At 37.7% G+C, this 25,017-nt stretch overlaps 1 protein-coding gene across 5 annotated transcripts in view; it reads left to right on the forward strand.

The window, feature by feature from the left end:
- Ndst4 (N-deacetylase/N-sulfotransferase (heparan glucosaminyl) 4) overlaps positions 1-24,174 on the forward strand; it is a 259,969-nt gene extending 235,795 nt beyond the window's left edge. For 4 of the 5 annotated variants that reach the window (XM_013515257.1, XM_013515260.1, XM_013515259.1 and 1 more), the window contains 7 exons: positions 4,448-4,544; positions 8,498-8,621; positions 10,488-10,662; positions 16,636-16,806; positions 18,067-18,176; positions 21,796-21,898; positions 23,874-24,174. In XM_013515257.1, the coding sequence (XP_013370711.1) occupies positions 4,448-4,544; positions 8,498-8,621; positions 10,488-10,662; positions 16,636-16,806; positions 18,067-18,176; positions 21,796-21,898; positions 23,874-23,993 (900 nt within the window). In that variant the 3' untranslated portion in view covers positions 23,994-24,174. The remainder of the gene's footprint in view (positions 1-4,447; positions 4,545-8,497; positions 8,622-10,487; positions 10,663-16,635; positions 16,807-18,066; positions 18,177-21,795; positions 21,899-23,873) is intronic. The other variant, XM_013515258.1, reaches the window with a different exon arrangement.
- Positions 24,175-25,017: the final 843 nt, after the last annotated feature.

The following is a 25,017-nucleotide window of genomic DNA, read 5'->3' on the forward strand; positions in this document are numbered from 1 at the left end:
GCAGGCTCTGAGACAAGGACCCAGTCATAAATGATATGTTAAGGAAATGCTTCAGGAGAAACCCATGAGGGAAAATGAGGAACAGAAGAGAGAACGTGAAAGCGCTGAGCACGGCTGTGGCCAGAACAGAGTTTAGCGTTGACGTGATCTTCAGGGAGGGCCTAGTCACAGTGACACTCGCTTCACCTTGAGGCACGCAGGTCTCTCGTAGACCTCGTGTGTGGTAGTCATTGGCAACGGCCAGCCCTTGAGAGCGGGAAAGGGATGCAGAGTGTAATTTGCCTTTCATGTGGTTCCTCTCAGTGAGCCACGGGCAATGCTCAGTCTGCCCCACTGCAGGCCGTTAGCACTGGAGAGGTTGGGAGTGGGATACAGGGGTAGAGAAATTGCATTAGCCAGAAAAGAGGATCTTTTCAGGAGAAAAAGGCACATTGCCACAATCTCCTCTTCGATTGTTTTTTATAATTTTCACTCCATGGAACCCAATTTTTCAGGATTCTGAAATTTTTCAGCACAGTTCCTGAGAAAACATTCAAGAGAGTTACTGTCAGAAACCATATCGTTATTGGTGCATTTGGTCCCAAAGCCAAAGCCACTGCTTACTTCCTCTGTCCGAGACTCTGGATTCCCCCCACCCTTGGCTAATGCTTCTGCTGGTCTAGAAGGTTTCCCCGGTGAGTCAAGTACCGTTTGAGGATCAAATGTAGTGGCAGTAGTTGTAGTTTGTGCCTTTGATGCTCTTCCTGTAAATTTCTCCAGGAATTATGATGGAAACGCCTGCTCCTGAACAGAGAGAACCTAATTTGCCAAGCAGGGAGCACAGTGTGGTAGACTCTGCGCTGTTCCTGCTCAGCACTTATGAGATAATAGCTGCTGTTCTTTCTCCTTTACAGTTGAACTGAATACAGAGCTGCCAAGTAACCTAGTCAGGCTAAACATAGTTCTTCCTGTTCTTCCTGTGTGTCTTACTTCCTCCTGAAAGTCCAGCTCAGCTAGCCCTGCAAGGGGGGTGACCTCTTTCCATGTCTGCTGCTCTATTTGTACAGAGTCCAAAGTGCCCAGGCAGCGGCTACAGCTTTCAGTTCAGTGGTCCTCTTATCGTGTGCCCATCAGAAGAGCCCCTCCTCAGGAACTAGGAGCCCTAGACACATGGATCTTAAAGTCATGAGAAGAAAAAGCACAAATTCTCCAAGTGAGTCACTGAGAATGATGGGAGCAGGTCTGCTCTCGCAGAAACGTCTTCATTCCTAGACCTAACTACCCTGTCCTTTGGAGAAAAAGCATCAAATCATAGCTTTTAATTTAAGAAGTACCTAGATATCCAGGCTGGAGCGTCGATTCTACATTGAAGAAATCTTTCTAACACGGGAGCCTCCAGATAGTGCACTATGTTGATATAGCCAGTGACTTGCACCACCAAATGCTCACTTCTACACTTCCTTTACCAGAAAGCAGTTCTCACACCAACATGATGCGGGATAACTTGTCAGTGAGTCAGATACCCTGAGAGCCCATGACTCTGTGATGGCCCAGACTGTGTGGGCAGAGAATGAGAACTAATACTTTCAATATGTGTCAAGCCTTATCTGGATGAATCATTGCACGTTTCAGGATGAAAGTGGCCAGTGTAATAAATTTTGCACTAAGCGACAGGGTAATACTATTTCTGGGACTTGGAAAAGATCTCTGTTTCTGTGAGGGCAGCCATCCAGCCACAGTGGTAAGTAGAGCAGAGTAGGGGGAGGAGGTCCATGCATAGTTTCCATACTGTGACCATGGCTACTTCACTAATAAGCTTTTCATTTCAGCACTGTATGAGTGAGGAAGGACATTAACCCCTGGTGGTGTCTGGAACTAGTTGCCTCACACTATGCACTTGGTTGTTTAGTAACTCTCCTCTGTTTGTCTACCACTAGTGTACCCTCATGGGTAGTACAAAGAACACACTTTCTGCGACTACTAACTCCATCCACATGTCTTTTCCTTATAGCTTGGTAGCACTAATCTTACCTTGTTTATCCAAGTTGCCTGACCAATCTACCCTGTGGTTGTCACCACTTACATTTGGCTACTAGACTGCCAGTAGTAGTCATAGTGGGAGACTAAGGCAGGAAGATCATGTATTTGGGGCCAGCCTGGGCTGCACAGGAATTTCAAGGTCAACCTAGACTACATAATAAGACCTTGTCTCCAAAAAAAAAAAAGACCAGGTACACTGCCCAAAATTTTACCAGTTAGAAAGTTTCCATTAACCACTGCTTTAGAACTACGATTCACCTCCAAATATAGTGTAGCAGGGTCTAGAATTTTACCAACAAACCAAGCTTGGATTTTTCCCTATTTATCAATAGTCTATAGGGAACCTTTCATGAAACTATAGAAATAACTGATGGAGAGAGAATAGAGAGAAAGTGTCAGGAGATATGGGAACCTAGGCCACTTATAAGCAAAGATCAGCCCGAGACCAATCCCAGGATACCAGCTGCTCCGCTGCTCTTACAGTTAATTGTTGCTAGATACGTCTGAGCTTGTGATTTGATGGGTTTGTCAGTACCAATTCATGATGGGCAGTTATGATCACATTATCACAAACACACTCTTCCAGAGCCCAGCTGCATACCTAAAGCTGTTTGAATTATCTGCTTCAGATGACATATTTGGCTGCAGAACCTTAGGAATATACATGGAGTTTTTCTCCAGTGGTTACCAGAATCCCTACTTAGTAAAGATGCCATAATGTCCCACGTCAGCCAGGACCTATGACCTAAGTGTGAGAGTAGCTTTACCTAACCCTCTGCTCCACTCTGGGCGCCATTCAAAGCTTTCTGTGCCATTCCGTAAATCTCTCAGAGCATTATTCACTGTTACAATAACATGCCACTTCCACTCCCGAGGCCCAAACAGCCACTGCGTTTCCTTCCTAGCAGTAAGAATTGCTCTACTCACTCGCATCCTGGTACGGACAAGAGGCCTCAGCATGCTACAGAAGAATGCTCTTCTAAAACTTTAAGGGTAGCGGACTCCTGACATCTCACATGCTTGTCCTCCGTCTTCTGAACTGCATGTGTCATATCGAGGCAGACACGGCGCTTACCCTTTGTTATTGTCAGGTCCTGTGAACGTTGTGCCATCAACGTAAGGGGCCAGCATTCGATGCTGCACAGTGTCAAGATGATCCAATTCTGTTTAGCCTGTAAAATGACACTGTGAAACTTAGCTTTAAAGCATTAAAACATTAGTTTTTAAAAATTTAAATGTTATTTGGAGAAAATAATTTTTCTTCAGCATATTTTAAAAATTGTTAAGATAGTATTGTAAGTGTAGTGCAGCATGCCTGCAGTCCTTGCTGCTCATGAGGCTGAGGCAAGGGGATTACTTGAGTTCTGGGGTTTGATACCAAGTTGTACAACATAGTAGGACTTCTCAAATAGCAATAATGTGATAGCAATAATATTTTGAAGGGGCTGGGGATATAGCTCAGCAGCACGAGCGCCTGCCTGCCAAGCACAAGGTCCTGAGTTCAATTCCCTGTACAAAAAAAAGCATTTTGAGAAAAATATTTTAATAATGGTTTCTTTTTTTTTAGTGCCTTTTATCTCTTCTTTGTAAAATAAAATTTTAATGGAGTAAAAAAAGAGATTAAACAAATTATATAATAAGAGTTTAAATGAAATAGAGGGCTGGGGATTTAGCTCAGCGGCACAACACCTGCCTGGCAAATGCAACATCATAAGTTCAATTCCCGGTACTGGAAAAAAACAAAACAAAGAAAACCACAAAACCAAAACTAAGTGAAATAGAAATTTTACTTTTTGCTTTCTTTAATTCAGTATTAGAATTTTGAGTATGATAAAGCTTTCTTGATAGCTCTCCTATTTTTAATTGCTTAGATTTACATTCTGTGCTGCAATGGAATATTGAGAAGTCTGATTTTGCAGCACCCATATTTGGCAAAATGGTCAAAAGAATCAGAATTATAAACAACTCATTTGTCAAGTATTATCTTAAGTAACATTCCTCAGAGAAACTCATATTGCATGAAAAGTAACAAAATATTTGGTCTCTAATATTTAGACATTTCAATGTAAAAAGCATTAGAATTGAAAATAATCTGTGAAACGGTGGTCAGACAATGCTAAATTAAAACCTCTGACCTGCAGATGTAAAACCTAAACCCACAAAGAGCGGTAACTCAGGGTTTAGGAGCGCACCTGACAGAAGTGACAGGTGGATTGATCCCACACTGAGCGGCAGCCGGGAAGTAAGGAAAGGTGCCTATCACTTCATAAAGAAAGGATTTAGCAAGCAGAGAACCAGAGCAGCACCTAACTTCTAGCTTCAGGAGATCAACCAAGAATTTGTTTCCGTATTTTGAACAGTTGTTAGGGAATAGAGAGAAGCATTCAACACACAGTGAGAGTTGTTATTCTTCCTTCTTGTATTGTAGAATCCATGTGATGATAAACGGCACAAAGACATCTGGTCCAGGGAAAAAACCTGTGACCACTTACCAAAATTCCTGGTAATTGGGCCACAAAAAACAGGTAAGGATAGTGAACTATGCTACTTGTTTTATTGTTATTGCTATTATTATGCAGAGCATTTTTGCACAGAGTTAGTGAATTAGGTTTTATGTCACGAAATTCTTACCCATTTGTCCAATTTCATTGTTAAGCGGGTTCTCTTCCCCACTAAGAATCTTGATGCCACAGACCTTAAGGACTCTAGTGTTGCCATTGATTAGACTTAACAATTGATTATGCTTTAACAATAGATTTTCACCTGTTCAAGATACACCTTCAACATACACATTCACTCTCCTTCCCTGTGACACAATGCTGGACACCTGTAACTTGGAAGAGGTTTATTTACATTCATGGTTTCAGTCCATGGTCACCTGGCTCCAAGGGAAAAACAGGATGGCAGCGTCATGGCAGAAGAAAACATGCTCCACCCTTGGCAGCCAGGAAGCAGACAATGACGGGAGGAGCCAGGGACAAGAATACACCGTTCTAGGCCACACCCCGATAACCCCCTCCAGCTGGGGCCCAACTCCCAACAGCACGTCTGGCTACCAAACTCATCCACAGGTGCATTCACTGACAAGAGCAGCGTGCCGCGATCAACTCCTTCCACACACAGAGCCTTTGGGGGAAGATGTTAAATCTAAACAATAGCACGTCAGATTTTGAAAAATCTTGTGTTTCTCACAATCGTGAGCGTTGATTTTCAATTTTTGCTTTTGCTATTTTTTCCTAATTAACTCAAATTAACTATAGAAAAGTGATTTGGACAGATTTAAATGCACATCAACCTTGAATTGATTTTTGTTCAGAGACATTGCCACAGTTACTTTCACACATTTCCGTGTGTGTGTGTGTGTGTGTGTGTGTGTGTGTGTGTGTGTGTGTTTCCAAAACAATATTCACTGAGTATGACTATGGTTTAGGCTTATTTTATTGATACACCTAAAGTTCACCAGACAACTTTTCCTTGGTATTTTCTCACGCACTGAAGGACAACTGTGTAAGAATGGAGCAAAGGAGAGAGAGTATTTCACCAATGCGATGACACTTTCAATTAGAATATTTTATACTCTCTTTGGTATGTGACGGTTTTATACACTTTGCTCATGTCCTGATTAATTAAAGTTTTTATTGAGTTGCTGTATCTTGAATTCACTACTTTGACCAGCAGTCTTCATCAGAGAGTGCCCAAACCATAACACAAACAGTCACAGTAAATAAGCTTGCCCCCTGCAGATATCTGTGATGCAGCAAGGTTGGGGGCTAAAGTTTCAGACTATTAGATATTGGTGTTGAGATCCTTTCTTCTAGAAGGAATATAAATTGTATTACAATAGCAAGCTAACATGTGCAGGGAGGGAACAAAAGCAACACATATTTTCAGCTATTCCCCTTTTCTGTTGTTATTTAAAATGAGCATTAATTTTCTACCTACTCCCTTTAAGGAGTGCGAACTCTAGGATGAATGCTAGAAAAAAAAATTTCTGTGTTGTAAAATTATGTGAAAAATTTAAAGACATATCGTCTATCATTTGTCATTGAACATTATTATTTCTTAGTTCTGCTAGAAAATTATGCATTCGTAACTATGAATCTGTTTTCCCTCCTTGTTGTTTGTACTTATAAAGACAATAAGTTATACCTTGAGATTTTAATATTTGCCCTACCAGAATGGCAGTGATAAAGTTCTTAGCTGGTTTTGGCTTTCCCAAGACAAACAAGAAAGTAAGTTAAAACAAAGAAATTGGATGATAATATTTTATGTGCCACGGAAATATTCTAATCTGAAATGGTTGTAATAATTTTTAAATCCAGTCATAGATGTCTGAAGTTATATTCTCTTTCTCATATTGCTATAGTTGGCAAAGCTTCTGCTACTGCCAGCCACCGTAAATTCCCTGGAGGGTGTCACAGATAAATGCTAAAATCTGGCATTAAATATAGTTGCCTTTCAACAACATTGTACAGGCACCCTTTCTAGCAAACACGACATGCATACGGCTCCTCAAACTCTGCTTCTCTCGGTTGCTGCGAGATGAGAAGAGGAGAACACTGCTGAATTTTAGAGGGATTCTTGTTAGTGGCAGTGAATTGGGGACAAGAACAAAGAGGACAGAAGTGCGCAGGCATGACCACTGCCCTGCACTTAGAGCAGAGTTCGAACCACAGTCTTCCTGGGCTCTTTCCAACAGCTCTGCATCCTTCAGCATTCAGAGTCAAATTTCACTATTACTAAGGCACAAGAGGGTTTCTAAGAGGGTTAAATTTACCACAATCGTTCCCAAAGCATTATTCATTGGCCTTAAAATTTCCACAAATTCAGTGTTTCCATTGTCAGTATTATCTTCTGATTGGCTGGCTTGCTCTGGTACATCAAAACTAAAGCAAGTTCATTGTACAGTAAGGCTGAGGAGGGAAAACTAGGACAAAGGCTGAAGTCTTTTTCTCTTCCTTCACAAGATATTTACATGGAAGAGAAATTGGATAAAAATGAACGACAAGCTTGATGAAAACATAGGTGATAATAAACTACACACATTTTGAAGTAGTGGGTCCTGACTTTCCTGCTGATGAGGTGACTAGGAAGCCCCGTGTCACCAGTCTCGTTTTCCTGCTGGAGGACCCTTGATGCCCCCAGCTCCCAGCAGCATGGAGCTGTAAGGGTCAGAACAGAAAAGCGCTGCCTCTCTGCAGCCCAGAGGAGAACCGGGAACAATTCCATAACCCCTGGTGTGATTAAACACTTCTTCATACTCCTGAATGAGCTTATAAAATACCTGTTAATAGACATTCAGTAATAATTCTAAAATATTCCTTTATCTGTGCCCTGGATTCACTTGTATCCAATACCTTAAGAATATTAAACTATCAATTTTCTCAACACCCTGATAGTCCCAACCCCCTCTTCCAATCTGCCTATTATTATTATAATTTAAATACTGTTATGGAACCCTCAAATTAAATAAAAGTTATTTAAAAGATCCCTCTGGATTGCACTTTCCCTTATGGCTACTGCTCTGTCCTTAATTCATTTCCTCTCTCTGAAAATGTTTGTTCCTTACTCACACTTTTTTCCATTTTGGACTCATTATTTTCAAGAGCAAATCAGATCAGCTCTTCAAGATTCTATTCATTCTTCCTAACTTTTACACCTGTGTTTTTCAGCATAGTTGCAATGATTTTTTGACTGTTCTAATTCAGTTCTTAAGCACTTCTCTCTTCTCTTTTTCAAAACTTGAGTTTGTGAGATTTGATTTTATAATTGTCATTTCCTTAAAAATATCTTTTTTTCATAATAATTCTTCCATGAAGGGCATTTATTAGATTTTACCACATTGTTAAACTGGGAGCTCCCCATTCTAGTTGTTTTCATATGTCCCCATCCATTGTTACTTTCTTTCCTTCAGCTACTCAAGCCTGTATTCAAACTTTTTATTAGCTCTGCTCTTGACCCAACCCACGTGGGACTTTCTGTTTATTGAGGGCAACACATGTATTTTTAATCAATAGTTATCACCAATCATTACTCCAGAGCTATCCAAAGGGTGATATGTCAACATCTGTTGAACAGCTTCATTTACATAATCTGAATTTAAATGATAGCTGAGAACTCACGAATTTGGACACCATGCTTAATACTAGAAGTAAAAATATAGACACCGCCATGACTTTAAAGCCTTACTCCCTCACATGACTCCAGAAGGGAAACTGAATCATATTGCTGTGGAGTTTCACCCTAGCTAGATCTGCTATACTTCAGCTACGTACTAATATTAAATCTGATTCTTCCATAAAAAATAGTAACACAGACACAAATACAAGAACAACTGGATTGTTATTACATGTAATGTACCTAATGGATGCTAAGGAAAATGTTTTGACACTGAAAAGTTTGTCTTTTTGAGCAAAAATGAGACATGTTGTCTTTTCTTTTATTATCATATAACCTTTATCTTCTTTTTGTGTGATAGGAACAACTGCACTTTACTTATTTCTTCTTATGCACCCTTCCATCATCAGCAATTTTCCCAGCCCCAAAACATTTGAAGAAGTTCAATTCTTTAATGGCAACAACTATCACAAAGGAATTGACTGGTAAGAAAAATAACAAAAAATAGATTTCATTATTAACGTGTGCTCTACCACTGCTCAGCAATTATAGACGTATGCGTGGCAACTGCATAATTACAGGATAAATTTGTTATGCTCAACTCTACCACAGTGAATTAGAAATTAATTTATAATGATGATATGTTTAATCAGTGTTGCCTATAATTTGATTTGGATAGTGCAATAATGATAATATTTTTCTGGTAAGTTAATATGATTGAATGAAGAACGTTATGGAATATTTTTCATCAAAATTATTCATAAGAATATTAAAAATTCTTCTTAAACACACTATTATTTTGCAATGCCTAATTTTTTTACCAAACACATAATTTGTCTTCACAATGATGTTTGAAGAAACAAATAAATCAGTTCACTGCTTATTTTACACAGTGCAACATGTATCTTCATTAACCACATAAACAGTGCATTGTGCTACAATGTAGGCTGATGTTTGTCATGCAAATAATAGCAATTCTGGTCACATGCACACATGGAAGGAATATTAATTAGCACTTGATAAATTATGAAAAGTCACAATATTTTCTATAAGCCAAAAGTGAATATATTTTATATAGCACATGATCTTTAATCTGGTGAATTTTTTCTAGTTCTCTCCCAGTATTCTCAAGAAAATATGATTCTGATTTTAATTTCAAGTTCCCATTTATACAAAACAAATCTCATATAAGGAAAAGTTCCTTGATATACACATGTGTGGTAACTGTGTAACTGTGTGTCATCATCACGTACACCTGTTTCCACAAAAGATCCATTCTTTAAGATGCAGTTAGCGGAAGGGTCAGGTAAGGGTAATCCACTGAGCAGATCTGGCCCCCTGTCATAAGTAGAGATGTATCCACTCCACATCTAGAGTGCTACTACCCTACTGTACTCTCCAAAGGCTAAAGAAGTTTTGGAATTGCGCACAAGCTATTAGAGACAGAACGACAATTTTATCTGTGAGCTCAAATGGAACACAGATTGTTAGGCAGGAATATAGATGAGATTCTTCAGCACTCTACATTTGGGAAACATAATAACAAATGTCAAAGAGGAAAATAAGAGTCTTATATGAATTCTTAATTGCTCTCATTATTTCTTTCTAGAACATTTGAGGGTTAGAGAAGTGATGAGCTGTAAGGAGGGTTACACACATAATTAAAGCCTTGTACTGAATTAACCTCCAAACATATTGATTCCATAATCTGCACGCAGAGGAACGTTCCGACAGCATATGGAGGAGTGAACCTACCGAGGCACCACAGGCTCAACTGGCAGGAAATATCCACTTAATTACTCTAGATAGACTATAATGTGCTCGCATTGCCACATGCACCACAAATTATGCAGAAGTCAAAAAGGAGAACAGCTATTCCTTAATCTGTTTAGTATTTTATAGCTGTTTTGACTTACATGTCTTTCTGTCTTGTGAAATTTAATCTCACCTTAAGGATTTCTGCATCCAAATTTGCAAGCACACTTCTTTTTAAAAATAATCAGTTAAGCAAAATGATGTAATTTTTGTTTGCCAGAAGTAAACAGTATTTCTGGACTTGGCTTTCAGTAGCACAGAATATCAGTTCAAATCTCCAGTACTTTGTTAGTTCCTTATCAGAGCACTTATTCCATCTCACTCCTTTCACTGCCAAGATGAGTTATTAGAGCAATAATATTTGGGGTTGTTACCATATTTAAAGTGTATGGAATATCCACTACTTAACTGCTTATAGCGGAATAATTACAAACTGATATAAATGAATAATTACAAACTGGTACAAATGAATGTAAAAATATTTAAAGTACTTCTTATTCAGAAAATGGTGAGCAAAATTATTGCTCTGCTTCCAGGTATATGGACTTTTTTCCTACTCCATCCAACATTACAAATGACTTTCTATTCGAGAAGAGTGCTAATTACTTCCATTCAGAAGATGCCCCCAAGCGAGCTGCATCTCTTGTCCCCAAAGCCAAGATCATCACCATCCTCATTGACCCTTCAGACAGAGCATATTCGTGGTACCAGGTATGAGAAAGTAAAATACTGCTACAAGCATTAAGTGGTAGCTTGAATGTAGGTGACAGTAAATCACCAAAATTAAACTCAGACACACTAAAGCATCAAGTGTAAAAATATGTAAACTAAATCAAAACATACATATAAAAAACTGAATATTTAACTCATATCATATTGGACAAGGACTTCCAACCATAAAACAAAAAAAAAACATATATCAAAGAATTAATAGGTTGTATCAGCAATTATAAAATATTGGCATAAAAATTTAATAAAATTAAAAGTCAATATCTAAAGAGGGTATCTATAATAAACACAGAGTAAACGGCTTAATGCTCGTAGTTTATAAAGTGTTCCTTAAAATTGGTTAAAAAAAGAACTCAAATCTCAGCCAATAAATGGGAAAAATTAATGAAAAGCACAAATAGAAAACCATACACACAAAAAGCAACAGTTCAACATTTATGTGAAAGACGATCACACCAATTAAGCATTTACAAAATATAAATTGGTATTAATATCCTGGCAAAATTTATGATGTTTCTCTACTGGCCAGAATATGTGGGTAAAGGTTCTTATGCATTCCAATAAAAGGTTACATTTTGGAATATTTTCAGAAAGCTGATGATAATAGTAGCAAGAAGTATGTAAGATTCCATTAACTGTGGTTCCATTTTTGGAGTTGATCATATGGAAAATTTCAAAGGAAAGCACAAATACTTATGCATGTTCCAGCACTAGCTATGAAAAATAACAACAAAAAGACGTTTAAGTGATCAGTAATTTAGACTTGTGCAGGGCTGAAATGGAATACTGTGCAGCTACATTTAATTGTGGTTTTAATCAATAAAGTGCAAATTAGAGCAGTGTGCTTATTCTAATCCATTGATAGATATAAATCATAAAGACAGATATTTGTGCATGTGCTATGAAGAAATATTTAAGGTGCTATTAAGAACATCCTCTTGAAAGATAAAACAGAGGCTTTCAGCTGAAGGATGAGCGGTATTAATGTGTGAGGGCAGAGGGAGGATGGGGAGGGAAGGCAATGCGGCCGAGGCACGGGGGGCCACCGCGTGGCGGCCAGGTTCTTTGTGGTTCACGTTTGCAGTACATAATGAATACATCCCCTGTAGGTAGTTGGTACCTGTACATACAACAATTTAATTCTTTATACTTAATTCTTAATTTCTTTTTACATTCCACTGTCCCCTCGCCCACCCTCTATTTGTTAATTTCCCTTTTGCAAAAGGGAAATTCTATTTTCTAAGAGCAAAATCTATTTTCTATTATCTTTTTTTTTGCTCTTTAATTCGTTTATGCTTTAAGTTTCTCATGTAAGAGAAACTCTACCATATTCAAACTTGTGTGGCTGATTTATTTCACTTGACATAATGGACTGAAGGTACATCCATTCACCTACAAATGACTCAAATTTATCCTTCTTTGTAGCAGAGTAGAGCTGTCGTGTATAAATAACACATTTTCTTTATCCATTTATCTGCTGAATGATACAGGCTTCCAGGATTTAGCTATTAGGAGTTGTGCTGGGGGAGACATGGGTATGCATGGATCACTGTAATAAGAGGTCTTAGACACTTTGGGGAAGTTGCCCAGTAGAGGCATGCACCACCATGCCCTGCCTCAAGTAGAAGCTGAAGGAAGTAAAAGGTATTAGTGAGAGTTTAGGGATAGGAAACAACAGAACTTGGTGAGGAAGTATCAATAATAGCCAAGTTTCCTTCAAACCTAGGCAACTGTAACATGGCCACATGTTCCCATGCAACAAGAAGCACTGAAGAAGGACCCAGGAGGTCTCTGGTGTGCTGAGAAGTGGCAGGCTTCAGAAATAACAGTCATGATACATAGATCCCTCCAGTACTGGGAATGAACAGCAGAGTTTGCTGGACTCTGGAATGACGTCTGAGCTGGAAACAGAAATTTGTGAATCAGAGACATTAAGCCATGGTCACATATACTGGGAAATCACCTAAGGAGAGAGGTTAGAGATTAAAAGTGCAGAGCAGGATGAGGTAGCAAGAGAGAAACAAATACAGCCAAAGTAGAAGAAATGCTCTAGCGGCGCAAGGTTAGTGCACAGTCCTTATACAGAGAAGAAACCTGGGCTCCATTGATACTGAATCCAAGGGGAGGCTAAGTGGAGGTCGTGACAGTGCCAAAGAGATCCCTAAAAGTCAGGCAGTCAAGCAAAACCAGACTGGGTTATTTTCATTAGGCTGGAAGATGGAGAAGGAAGTGAAGCCCTCAGCAACAGAGCCAGGTGGATTTAGTTGAGGATCAAGTAAGAGGAAGAAAGGAGTAGTTGCAACCTTTGCTGAAAACCCCAGAAGTATGATTCTGAAACATGACATAGGCTTACCACACAGGAGTTAAAAGTGAGCTTGTTGAGCGGCGGTGATTATTCAGGTTAAGATGGAGTGTTTCCCAAGAAAATAAAAAGTAAAAGCTGAGGAGCAAAAAGGAGGAATCAACCCTGTGAAGCTCCAGGAAAGGATGGTGACAGTAAGTAGTTAATAAACAGAATATATCATGACAGTTAAAATTAAATACATACAATTGAGAAGAAGAAAACTTAGTAAAATGAGATTATCAGAATACTTTTTAAACTACAAATATTCTTACATTAAATGACAAGTTGTAAAGACTCATCTTATACTATTAGAATTTTCTCATCTTCATAAATCTGAAACACCCATGATGTGATATAAAAACAGCAGATTTCTAATGGCAGCAGAATCACAGCTGCAAGAAGTATTGTTTTGATCGTCCATATTCACAATTAAAGAAAAAGCTGAATTCCATTTAGAGGTTACTGAAAATAAAGAGGCCATCTTTTGTTGACACAAACTCATAGATTACACCAGATCCAGTTGTCTAAGAAGTCTTCAGTTGAAATTTGAGGAACAGAAGACAGGATGGATGTAATAAGGTAAATTTAAAGGCCTGACATAGAGAAATTGAATGACTCTGATGGTCCGTACTGGGAGATGTCTACAATGAGTTAACCTGATGAAAAGGAGGATAATTGTCCAGGGAAGTAGCATTCTGCAAAGAGAAAAGGGGAGGTGGTTGAAATCATTAGAATGAGTGAGATGAAGCTGAACCAAGGAACACGAACTTGCCTATAACAGTGAAAGCCTTGGTGGCATATGCTTATATGCCAGCATTCGGGAGGCTGAGGCAGGAGGATGGCTGCAAGTGTGAGACTAGTCTGGACTACAAAATGAGTTCAATGCCAGCCTGAACTGCATAGTGAAACCATGTCTGAAACACACACACACACACATACACACACACACACAAAGCAGTGATAGCTTAACTAAAATTGGTGACCTTGGATTATGCTAATAATATATGTGTATATATATACATACACACAAAAATCCCAAACATGTAAGTGCACTTTGTGTATGTGTTGCTTAATGAAACCATGTCTGAAACACACACACACACACACACACACACACACACAAAGCAGGGATAGCTTAACTAAAATTGGTGACCTTGGATTATGCTAATAATATATGTGTATATATATATATACATACACACAAAAATCCCAAACATGTAAGTGCACTTTGTGTATGTGTTGCTTAATGCGTATGGAAATCAATGGCAGAGTAAAAATGACTAAAAGGGAAGTTTTAGGGATATAAAATAACAATTTTAAAAATCGATCTCCTTTTTCTTACATTTCAAAATTTCTTAAATAAATATGCATTGCTGATAGAGAAAAATATGACATTGCAAATTGGGTTTAAAAGTGGTTGGGGATTCCAGGGAAACACTCGCATTGCATGAGTGCACAAACCCAACACTTGGAACAGAATGCGTGAATCAGTTTTTCCCATAAGATACAGAAAGTGTGTCTTTCCTACTTTATAAAAACCCATATTGCAAAGCAAGAAAAATTTATTTTTTATAAATGCCAAAAGCACAAAGATGGTAAACCTTAATTATGAGCTTTAGATTTAAATATTTGGGATAATGGTGAAGTTTTTCCTAGCAGAAGACATTGTCACTAGTGTGGGTTTAAATGAATCTGATTTTCACCTAGATTAAATCACTTAAATAAAATAGAATCTATATAATGTGAGTGCTTCTCTGTGCCTGATTTTTCAAATGAATTCTTTGAAAATACAGGTTTGAAAGGAATTATTTTTTTCTGGTAGTACTTTTTATTGCCATATTGCTGAGAATAGGGCCCCAAAGTGCTCCACATTTCAAAATAATGTAGCCTATTATTTAGCCAGAACTGTCTATTCAGTAAATACCATAAATCCAAAATTCAGCAGGTGTAATTCAGAAACTCCTACAAATGTCACCTGCCACTGTAATTTCTACCCCACATTTTTATAATGGGCCTCGCAGAGGAACTAAAGTGCTGTTTTTTCCTATAAAACATGTCCCTTTGTGACTTCCTGGTCATATTTTTACGTTAATCTTCTTAGGTTCAGGAAAATAAAGAAAAGTTGGTGCTAAACTGGTACAAGTCACTATAGAACAGATTAACTACAGTTCCATATTTTCACTGCTTATAATAAAAAATTTTGCATTATTTATACTGTATGTACATAGTATGTTTATAATTCTTATTTAAATTATGTAATTTCTATATATTTTATTAAGTGAATTATTATTTGTATATATTCAGCATCATTCAGCAGATTATATAATCTGTATATATTCAGCAAAGTCAGTAAATGTACAATAATAAGACTTTTTATTATTCCAATCAATCTGCCATTACTAGTTACTCTTTAACCATTAACCACTGCTTGACTCATCATCGTTATTTTTCTCTACATTGCTTCTAATTAGCATACCCACCCTCTTATTATACAACAAGGTCAGAGCCTGCTATATTTCCATCCCCATTCTTCACCAAAATGTCTTCATTTTCTCTTTTAGATATCACACAGTGCCATTTATTTATCCACACACACGTCATCCATCCTCCCTCAGATTTACCTAGTATAATATGGTTTTCTTAGGTTTCATTTGCGTTTACTCTTTTTCTAATTATCAAAATCTTTCTCATTAAATTTTAGCTCAATAACTTTGCCCATTGAAAAAGGTCCTCTTGTGTGTCCATCAGAACTAATCTCTCATTGGCCATAAATCGAAAACTTACACCTCACTCAGACATAGGAATTTCTTACAATCTATTACTTTGGCCTCTTTCACACTAGATTTGATTTCCTTGAAGAAAATGAGTGTGTCTCACTTACACCTTTTTATCTCTAAAATCAATTTCTGCTCTTTGTTCTAGAGAGATGCCTAATAAATGGCTGTGGTATTTCATTGATGTTGAGTTCATCTCTCATTGCGTTGGGCTCTCTCCTGCTTGACCTATGACGGTTTGGCATGAAAGACTCAGAAGAGCTGGTACTGAAATTAGGAATGAAGCCATGCCTGGGACTTTGCAGTAGTAGAGAGTGAAGGGCCCTGGGCAGCAGCAGTTGAACATGACAGATAAGCAAGCACTGGGAAAGCATCTGCTCTCACGTACCTGGAGCACCTGCTACACAGAGAAATTGAGGAAGAGTCAGAACCCCGTAGGAGAAGCTGTAATGAAACAATAAGAGAAGCAATATGTAAACCCATTCCTACTCAGCTAAATCCCTTTTCATCCAGCTTCATTTTCTGCTCCTTGACATTATTTCCCTACTAAAAAGACTCATGAAGAATGTGCTTGCGCTCCATCTCCGCTTTAAACCTAAACATCCCAGACCTAAATATAATCACAATTTTATCTTCATTATCGCTTGATATGTACAGAATGCTTTAAAATATGTAAAGCAATGTTCCAGTGCTCATTTTAAACACAGGCAGTTTTTACCAATTGCTTTATCATCTTTTAAAATCAATTAATTTTATTTATTATTTTGTGAAGTAGACCCATACCTCTACAAACATTAAAAAAAAGAACAACCTCATATTTGACATTTTTGTTTGCAGCACCAGAGATCACATGAAGATCCAGCTGCCTTGAGATTTAATTTCTACGAAGTTATTACAACAGGACATTGGGCCCCATCCGACTTAAAAACTTTGCAGAGGAGATGCCTGGTACCGGGGTGGTATGCAGTTCACATTGAGAGGTGGTTAACCTACTTTGCTACTTCTCAGGTAATGCTCTGAAAATTATTATTTGCTGTCTGCTATGTCATAATTGTGTTGCACTAACAAATACAAACTGCAAATCAATATTTCCACAGATAGCAACTTATCATCAGAGATAATGATAAAGAAAGAAGAAATGCGAATTTTTACATTTTTAAATTTCACTAATTATTTTGGTATTGGAGTTTGAATCTAGAGTCTTCCCTATCCATTATATCCCAGCCCTTTTTAGCTTTTATTTTGAGACAGGATCTCACTAAGTCAGAGTTCAAACTTAGGAATCATTTGCTTAGGCTGGATTCAAACTTGGAATCATTCTACTTCAGTATTCCAGAGCATTAGGATTACAGGTGTGCACCACCATTCCTGGTTAAATTTCACTATCATTAAAGTTTTGGTAAATAGCTCTAAAACACACTCTTGGTATCTTCTTTTAATAGTAGCTTGCCTCCAAGTGAGACCTTTTCCAGAAAGAGATCTCACATGATTTTCAGGCAGCAGTTCAAAACAACTAGTAGAACAGTTCCTCAGACATAGTTTTTAGAACTCAATGTGCAGAGTCCCACTTGTTGTCTATCTTGTGGCACCTTGCTAAGGATGGAAAGAGCTCATACACCAGTGTGCCATGTTGGGAAGTGCTGTAACAGCTCCTGGAATGTGGGATAGAATCATAAAAAAAGATTTCAGGAAAAGTAAGTGTTCATTATCACTCAGGGGCCAGTTAAAGCCTCAACAAGTGGACTTCAGCATAGATTTATCTTTTAAACGTCCCTCAGACAAATCTGGTATTCGAGGGTAGTGAACCAAAGTTGTAAAGTCAGGCAGTGATATGATCCCCTATCCCCTGTCATAGTTTGAAAGAACAGATGGGTCATCATCTGAATGACCATTATTTCTAAGCCCATGTCTCCAAGATTAGCTCATGAGATTTGGTAGCATGGCTAGTTATCTAATCATCCTGTAGATGGAAAAATCAAGGGCCTGTCCATCTTTATTTCTGATTTCTGTCCATCTCTACTTTTTTTTCTGAAGGATGTTAGGGGGTTTAACTTAATAACTCACACAGACACATAAAACAATTGCCCACGGCAAACTTTAATTATTTTTAATGTGGAAGGACACAAGAATCATAAACAACTGTGTTCTAAATAGTGCATGTTTTCTTCCTGTTCAGACTGACCTAATTTAATGCCATACCAAGGGAGGCAGCTCAGTCCATTCAATTTAGTTTTGTTCTTCATAAGGTGACTATTTTTGACTTTGCAGTTGCTAATTATTGATGGACAGCAGCTGAGATCTGACCCAGCTACTGTGATGGATGAAGTCCAGAAGTTTCTGGGAGTTACACCTCATTATAATTACTCTGAAGCACTAACGTGAGTCTATTCTCATGCTTGATTTCATTTCAATTATTTGCCATCATAAATTATCATGGGTAGGTGTGTGTATAACATCATTAATACTATGTATGAATTTATACTCATTTTGCTACTCAAAAGCAGTTAAAGAAATATCATTATTCATGTAGCATCTCCTTTTTGAGTACCAGGAATGATTCATCTTTATAAAGCATCATAGATATTTTCTCTTAGGATAAGTGCTGCTACTTGTCAGCTTTTTCTAAATATCAGTTTTGGTTAACTAAACTTTCTACATACCTGTTTGTGCAGAAAGTGTCCTAGAAATTGAAGTTACAAAGGTGGAAAAAATACACTCTCTTCTGAGTAATTTGTAGTTTAGAAATGAAGTACCAGTGACCATCTTTTCTTCTGAAAGTGATCAGCATTTACGGAAAAATTAGGAAAGAAGTATGTGTATGTCTTATTCTATATTAAATTATTTATAACCAAATGTAATCACATATAATGTTCCAATTTTCTATTTTTTCATGGTTTGCAAATGCCAAACCTACTGGCATATGATAGCCACCATTGTGTTATGTACCTGCATTCTGCGGGTCAGAAATTAGGATAGAGCAAGGATGACTTGCCTTTGCTCATGAAAACTGAGACTACAGCTGGGAAGCTTTGAGTCTCTGAGTATGAGTCAAAGGGCTGCTGTCTGAAATAATCTGGAAGCTTCTTTACTTAGATATCTGGCTCCTGGATCAAAGGACTGTCCATGTGGCCTCCGCCATGCCATACTAGGCTTTCTCACAGTGCAGTGGCTGTGTTCCAAAAGGGAGACTATGTCGGGGAGCCTGTGCTCCCCGAGAGCCAGCCAGCATTGTTTCTATAGCAGTCACTAAAGCCAGTCCAAACCCAAGGGCAGGAAATGAGACTCTACCTCTTGATCAGGGACAGCGTCATCTTATAGGAGAGCATGAGCGATAGGAGATACTGCTGCAGTCATCCTGGGAAAATAAAGCCATATATCCAGACAATGGAAAATGAGGGAAAATGTAAAAAAGTAAAATAACAAAAAATAAAACCTGCGAGCAGCCAAAATACACTTCAAAAGGGCATATACTTTACTCATAAAAGCCTCTCCCACAAGGACGGATTTAAAACCCATTAAATTTCAGACAAAATTCTAACAAGCCTGGTTATGTAATTTCCCAGTTCACAGCAAATTAGACTCAGCAATTAGACAATTAGAGAGGGTAATGGAGGGACAGGAAAGAAGTAATAAGATTGAGTCATTCCTCACCCACTAACACACCCTAATGAAGTTTTTACCTTCACATGGAAATAACAACAACACAAGACATGCCCCTGTTGACTAAGTGGACAAAGCTTCCTGTACGGTGCCTTGCATTAAAAGTTCAGATGTGGACACACCTTCCCCTGACTCTCAGCTGTGTTTAGATAATTGTTCTGTCCCGTTTACTACGAATAGTTGCTTATGGTTCAATAGACCTGTGAAATCATACTTTTGAAGGACAGATTACAAGCAAGTACTAAAACATGGATGTTAACACATCTCACGTATCACAAAAATTAATAATTACAATGATGTTTGGGGTAATAAAAGTTAAATGCCAACCAGTTCATGTCCTAAAGTTGTGTGCTATTTGATAACGGCTTTGTGCCTTCATTCACAATTTCATACACACTAAAACAAAACCATAAAACAAGGAACTGATATAACTTGGAGAAGACAAATACCTTTTGTTAGACTTAGGGTACTTAAAACTTATCAGTTCAATAACCAAAGGCAGGGTAGCAAAATAATGTGGATTCAAGGTTACGACAACCCTATCTTTAAAAATGGATTTCCATAGTCTAGATGCCTCTCCTTCCTATGGTTGTATGGAGTTCTGCCTCATAAAAGCTGCTGTGGAGAGTTAGGGGAGATTGCAGTCCACCCTGTGACCTCCACACTACCCGAGAACAAAGGAGTTGCTCTCAAGGTGTGGATAAATATTGCAGCTTTGTAGCCAGGGCTGTATTTCACCTTAAAGCAGTTAAATATTCTCATCCTAAAGCACAAAATGCTGTTTAGGGGCACCGTTATGCTGACTTCCCCATCTCATTTCACACGGCATGCTGAATTGTTTTTCCTCTTGGGAAATTAATGAAAACTAAGGAAAGGACTGTGATAGGCAAGGAGCAGATTGAAAAGTTCAGTTGGAAATGACTCTGTCTTCTGCTTATCCATTTAACTAGTGATGTATTTAATTTTAATTGATAACATGTACTAGGACAACTTAGACTGCCAGGATCAGGTCTCTAATAATAGGCTGGGCAGGGAACTGTGAAGAAAATTTCCCTCTCACCCTAAATGAGTCCACATATGTGCAGAGGCAAATTGCAGGTGCACCGGTATTACAGGAACGGGCCCAGGGCAACAAAATATTCTGCAACTAATTAGCTTTACATCCCAGTCAATTATGCTTCATCCTTCTAAAACATCTGCTGAGCAACAAAAATGCAAACCTTTCAATGTTTTATGCATACAGCAAATCTCACAGCAATAAATTTAAAATTTCCCTTCTTACTGGTTCATTCTTTCATTTTTCTTCTCTTGTTAGTCCCAAACAAAAGTTCATAAATTTTTGACTTTAACAAAATAACTAGGCCACACATCCTTTCTTTCATAACTAAGTGCAGCCAAGGGAGCAAAACAACATTAGAATTTTCTTTAAGAGCACAGGGACCCAAATCATCCGACAGGATTATCTAGCTTCAGCAAAAGAAAGGAAGAGTTCTCTAATCCGCCACTCACCATTTGTGTTGCCTACGTCTCCTGTTGTCAACAATCAATATAATAAATAATTCCTTTACATTTCTAACTTCTTTTTGAAAAGTGTAAACATATTTTTGTTTTGTTTTCTTTTTAAAGAGGAAAAGTTAATGCTGAAATTTTTAAATATATTTTGACCAATTTTGCATGCTTATATCTGGTAATTTGTTTTGCTTTTTGAGACAGAATCTTGCTGTGTAGTTCAGGCTGGACTTGAACTTCCTATGTAGCCCAGAATGGCCTCAGACTCACAGTGATCTTCACGCCTGTTTCCTGACTGCTATGATTACAATCATGTGGCCCATTCTTGGCAATGTTCTGAATTCTAAAAAAGAATACAGTACTTTTCCAAATTGGAAGGTTTAATTATACTTATTTCAGAGGCGTGCACCTACATTACATTTGACCTCTTTAATGTATGCTATTGAATAATTTCAAAGAAAGGTATCAGGAAATCATACCCATGAGAAAATAAAATGTTCTAAAAGTTCTTTATTTATTGGATGCTTGTTCCTTGAAGTTTTTATGGATTCCTACATGAAATATAAAACCGAAATAATTTCAACCTAAAAGTTGGACTGAAGACCTAATCAATCTTGTTTCATTAGAGTAGAACAACTTAAAAATATACAATAACATATAGTTTCTTTAATCTCAATTAGCCTTTCTAAATCTTTCAGTTGAACACCTATAGAAATAAATTAAAGCAAAGCAACGAACATACAAAAGTGCATTTTCTTTATCCATTTAAACCTGTCGCTAAAAATTCTATATGCAATTTATGATTTGCTTACATTTTATCTATTGTAGGTTTGATCCCCAAAAGGGCTTTTGGTGTCAACTACTGGAAGGAGGAAAAACAAAATGTCTTGGAAGAAGTAAAGGCCGAAAATATCCACCCATGGATCCTGAGGTATTATGTTCCTAATCTGAATCACTACTACAAAAATCTGTGCACACATCTGTTTTAAAACTTGTAATGGAAATTTTCTTCCTTTTCCTGCTCTCTTTGCAATCAATAGTGTATGTGTCTGGGCTAGGGATGAAGCTCGGTGGCACAGTGCCTGCCTGGTTAAGCAAGGTCCTGAGTTCAAGTCCCAGTATAAAAAAATAGTTTATGCATCTAAAAGATGATAGAAATAGAGAAAGGACTGCTATATATGCCTAGAAATATTTCCCTCTTGGAATGTAAATCAAATATTTACCCAAAGTCACTCCTTTCCAAATAAGCAAATTGCTTAAATTGTTTATCAGAAAAGGTGATTTGGGATGAAATGTGCAAACACAATTATTATACGTTCAACACATACATCCAATGCTTACACACACTTGACACACTGAAATAATGGAGAGAATACAAGGAAGTTATGAAACCGGGCATTATATAATGGATAAAATTCGTTACGGTCAATGATTTATGATAGGATACATAAAACTCAACTACACAAAGGAAAAAGAAAAGCGTCTTAGTAGAAGTGTCGATACGTGAGGAGAATGTCTTACTGTTACACTGCCGTTGGGAACTCAGCAGCAGCCAACTCTGCCAGATATTCTGAGCACCTGTCCTCCAACCAGGTGGGCAAAGAGAAGACGCAAGTGGCTCACGAGTTACTATGGAGACAGAAGTACCAGAAGGTCCTTGAAGTTCAACTTTGAACTCAATAATTTCAGAAGGGTTTCAGAAATCACTTTAATCTACAAAAATGAAAACAAAACATTTGCTGTTCCCCCTACTCCTGTAAGCATTTCATTGTAAATTTGAAGTGTTGACAATCTGGTTTAAGAAAAGAAACATAATGAGAAGCCTGGCACGTGGTCCGAGATAAAATCTGGTTATCTTAAACCAATTTTTGTAGTGTGTACAGATGCTGCTCGGGGAATTTTATGGAGAAAGAGACCCACTTGTGTGAAAGTATTGGAGAGGGTTTAGGAAAGATGACGGAACATGGATGTGACAGATAAAACATTCCGAGCCACCGCTACCTGCACTTAGAGGGGGAAAGGATTCATCTCCACTGTTTGACCAGGGACAGAACTACATTCTGAGATATAATATGAACAAGTGACATCAAGAAAGAAAAGCCAATTATGTACTTCCTGCCCTCCAGAAATCTGTATAAATAAATTGTGGACATGAAACTAAAACCATTTATACATTCTATTAATTTCGAAAACATTCGCCTCATAACAGTCAATCTCTGCAGGTTGGCCAGGAGGATAGAAATTACAAAAAAAACCAAAAACAAGCAAACAAAAAAACAGCTAATGATTTAAAAAGCATAATTTTGTCCTAAATGAGTAGAGAAAATATTTATGCAATGTGACATTATATTTTGGTGACCATCAACTTCCATTTTATGATTATTCATGATCATTTTAAATTTTTATTCAATCGGCCCACTTTAAAGGAAATGTGGGGCTGGGGATTTAGCTCAGCGGCAAAAAGCGCCTGCCTGGCAAGCGCAAGGTCGTGAGTTCGGTTCCTGGTACCGGAGAAAAACCAAAAAAAAAAAAAAAAAAAAAAAAAAAAAAGGAAATGTGTGCATTTTTACCTTGTTCATGCCTATAGAATTGTATTCTCATAGAATCCCTCTAGTATTACAGTCCTGTCGTTAGCTTTTTCTCTATGTAGCTGACAGGAATCCTGCAATAAACATGTGCTGCAATGGTAGATAAGCCAGTTAGGACAAACCTGAATCTATTTTTATTTATCAGCTATGCTTGTGCCAAAATTTTCAAAAGGTAAAAGTTAAGCAATAGTTAAAAAATAAGCAATATTTTGTAGACACTTATGTGGTAATAAATTTTCATGGGAGTTGTAGATTATGTGGTTGTGTTTAATAAACTGCTAACTTCTTTCAAGCTTTCTTTGTCCTGTTGTTTTACAGTCCAGAAGTTTCCTCTCTAATTACTACCGAGACCATAACGTGGAACTGTCCAAACTGCTGCACAGACTGGGACAGCCTCTGCCATCCTGGCTGAGACAGGAGCTGCAGAAAGTGAGATAGCGCTGAGACCAGGCCGTGCTTCTCAACATACTTACTGTACCTTTGAGTAGAAACGCACAAGCCCCACAACTTTATCCCTTAATGCACTTATGATCGTCAACAGAGACTGTCTGAATAAAGTTCCTTCAGTCTTTTTCATAAAATGAAAGCTGTTATATATGCACGCATTGGCAATTATTAGCATCAATCCCTATGTAAGCTTTTCAGATAAAAAAATGTGGGGTTTGGTAGCATTGCCCAGTTTCTAGTGTGGGGATTATCATACAGCTCAACTCCTCTGTTAACCAGAAAGTTTCAGAAAATCAGTGTATGACTAATAATGGTGATGATATGCAAATGGCCAATTAAAATTTTGAGGAAAAGATAAGGACTGAAGTGTATGCAAATGAAGCTAGCAGTAACTTAATATCTGAATTAAGGGCTAAATTTTTCACCCTGGATTAAAAATAATTTTGCTTTTTTATGAAAAGAAATCATATACTCTCATACTCTTTGTTTTCAATAATTGTTGTTTATTTTGTTTAGCCCACATATATTTTCCTTTGTTGCTCTGCCCCTTAACCAACTTTTTTTTGATTTGCTAAGAAGTTGTGAAGTTGTAGCCTACATGGTTTTCATCTGTCTTCCTCTTGTAGAAGAGGAAATATTATTGATTCATTAACATTACTGTTTCTTCTGACAGGGAGTGCAATTCTCAGTGAATGTGGCATTATGATTCCAATAAAATCTGTTAGAGAATTCTGGGGGAATGGAGAGGTCAAATCAGCATAGTATCACTGTCATGTATAAGATGGTCTTTAAATGATTACAGAATCTTACTATACTATTAATCCAGACATTCCTCCTCAACCATGATGTAATATTTGTAGACTTTCTCACTATTAAACCTAGAAATGAAAAACTTTATCGATATGATATGAGATGAAGACACCAAGATGTATTTGCTGGTATACCGAGGCATTGCGCCTTTAGTGTAATACATGTCAATCTGTTCAAAGCATGGATTTTTTTCATGTTTACTAGT

The sequence above is a fragment of the Chinchilla lanigera genome, unplaced genomic scaffold (assembly GCF_000276665.1).
Source record: "Chinchilla lanigera isolate Chin_1 unplaced genomic scaffold, ChiLan1.0 scaffold00027, whole genome shotgun sequence".
NCBI lineage: Eukaryota > Metazoa > Chordata > Mammalia > Rodentia > Chinchillidae > Chinchilla > Chinchilla lanigera.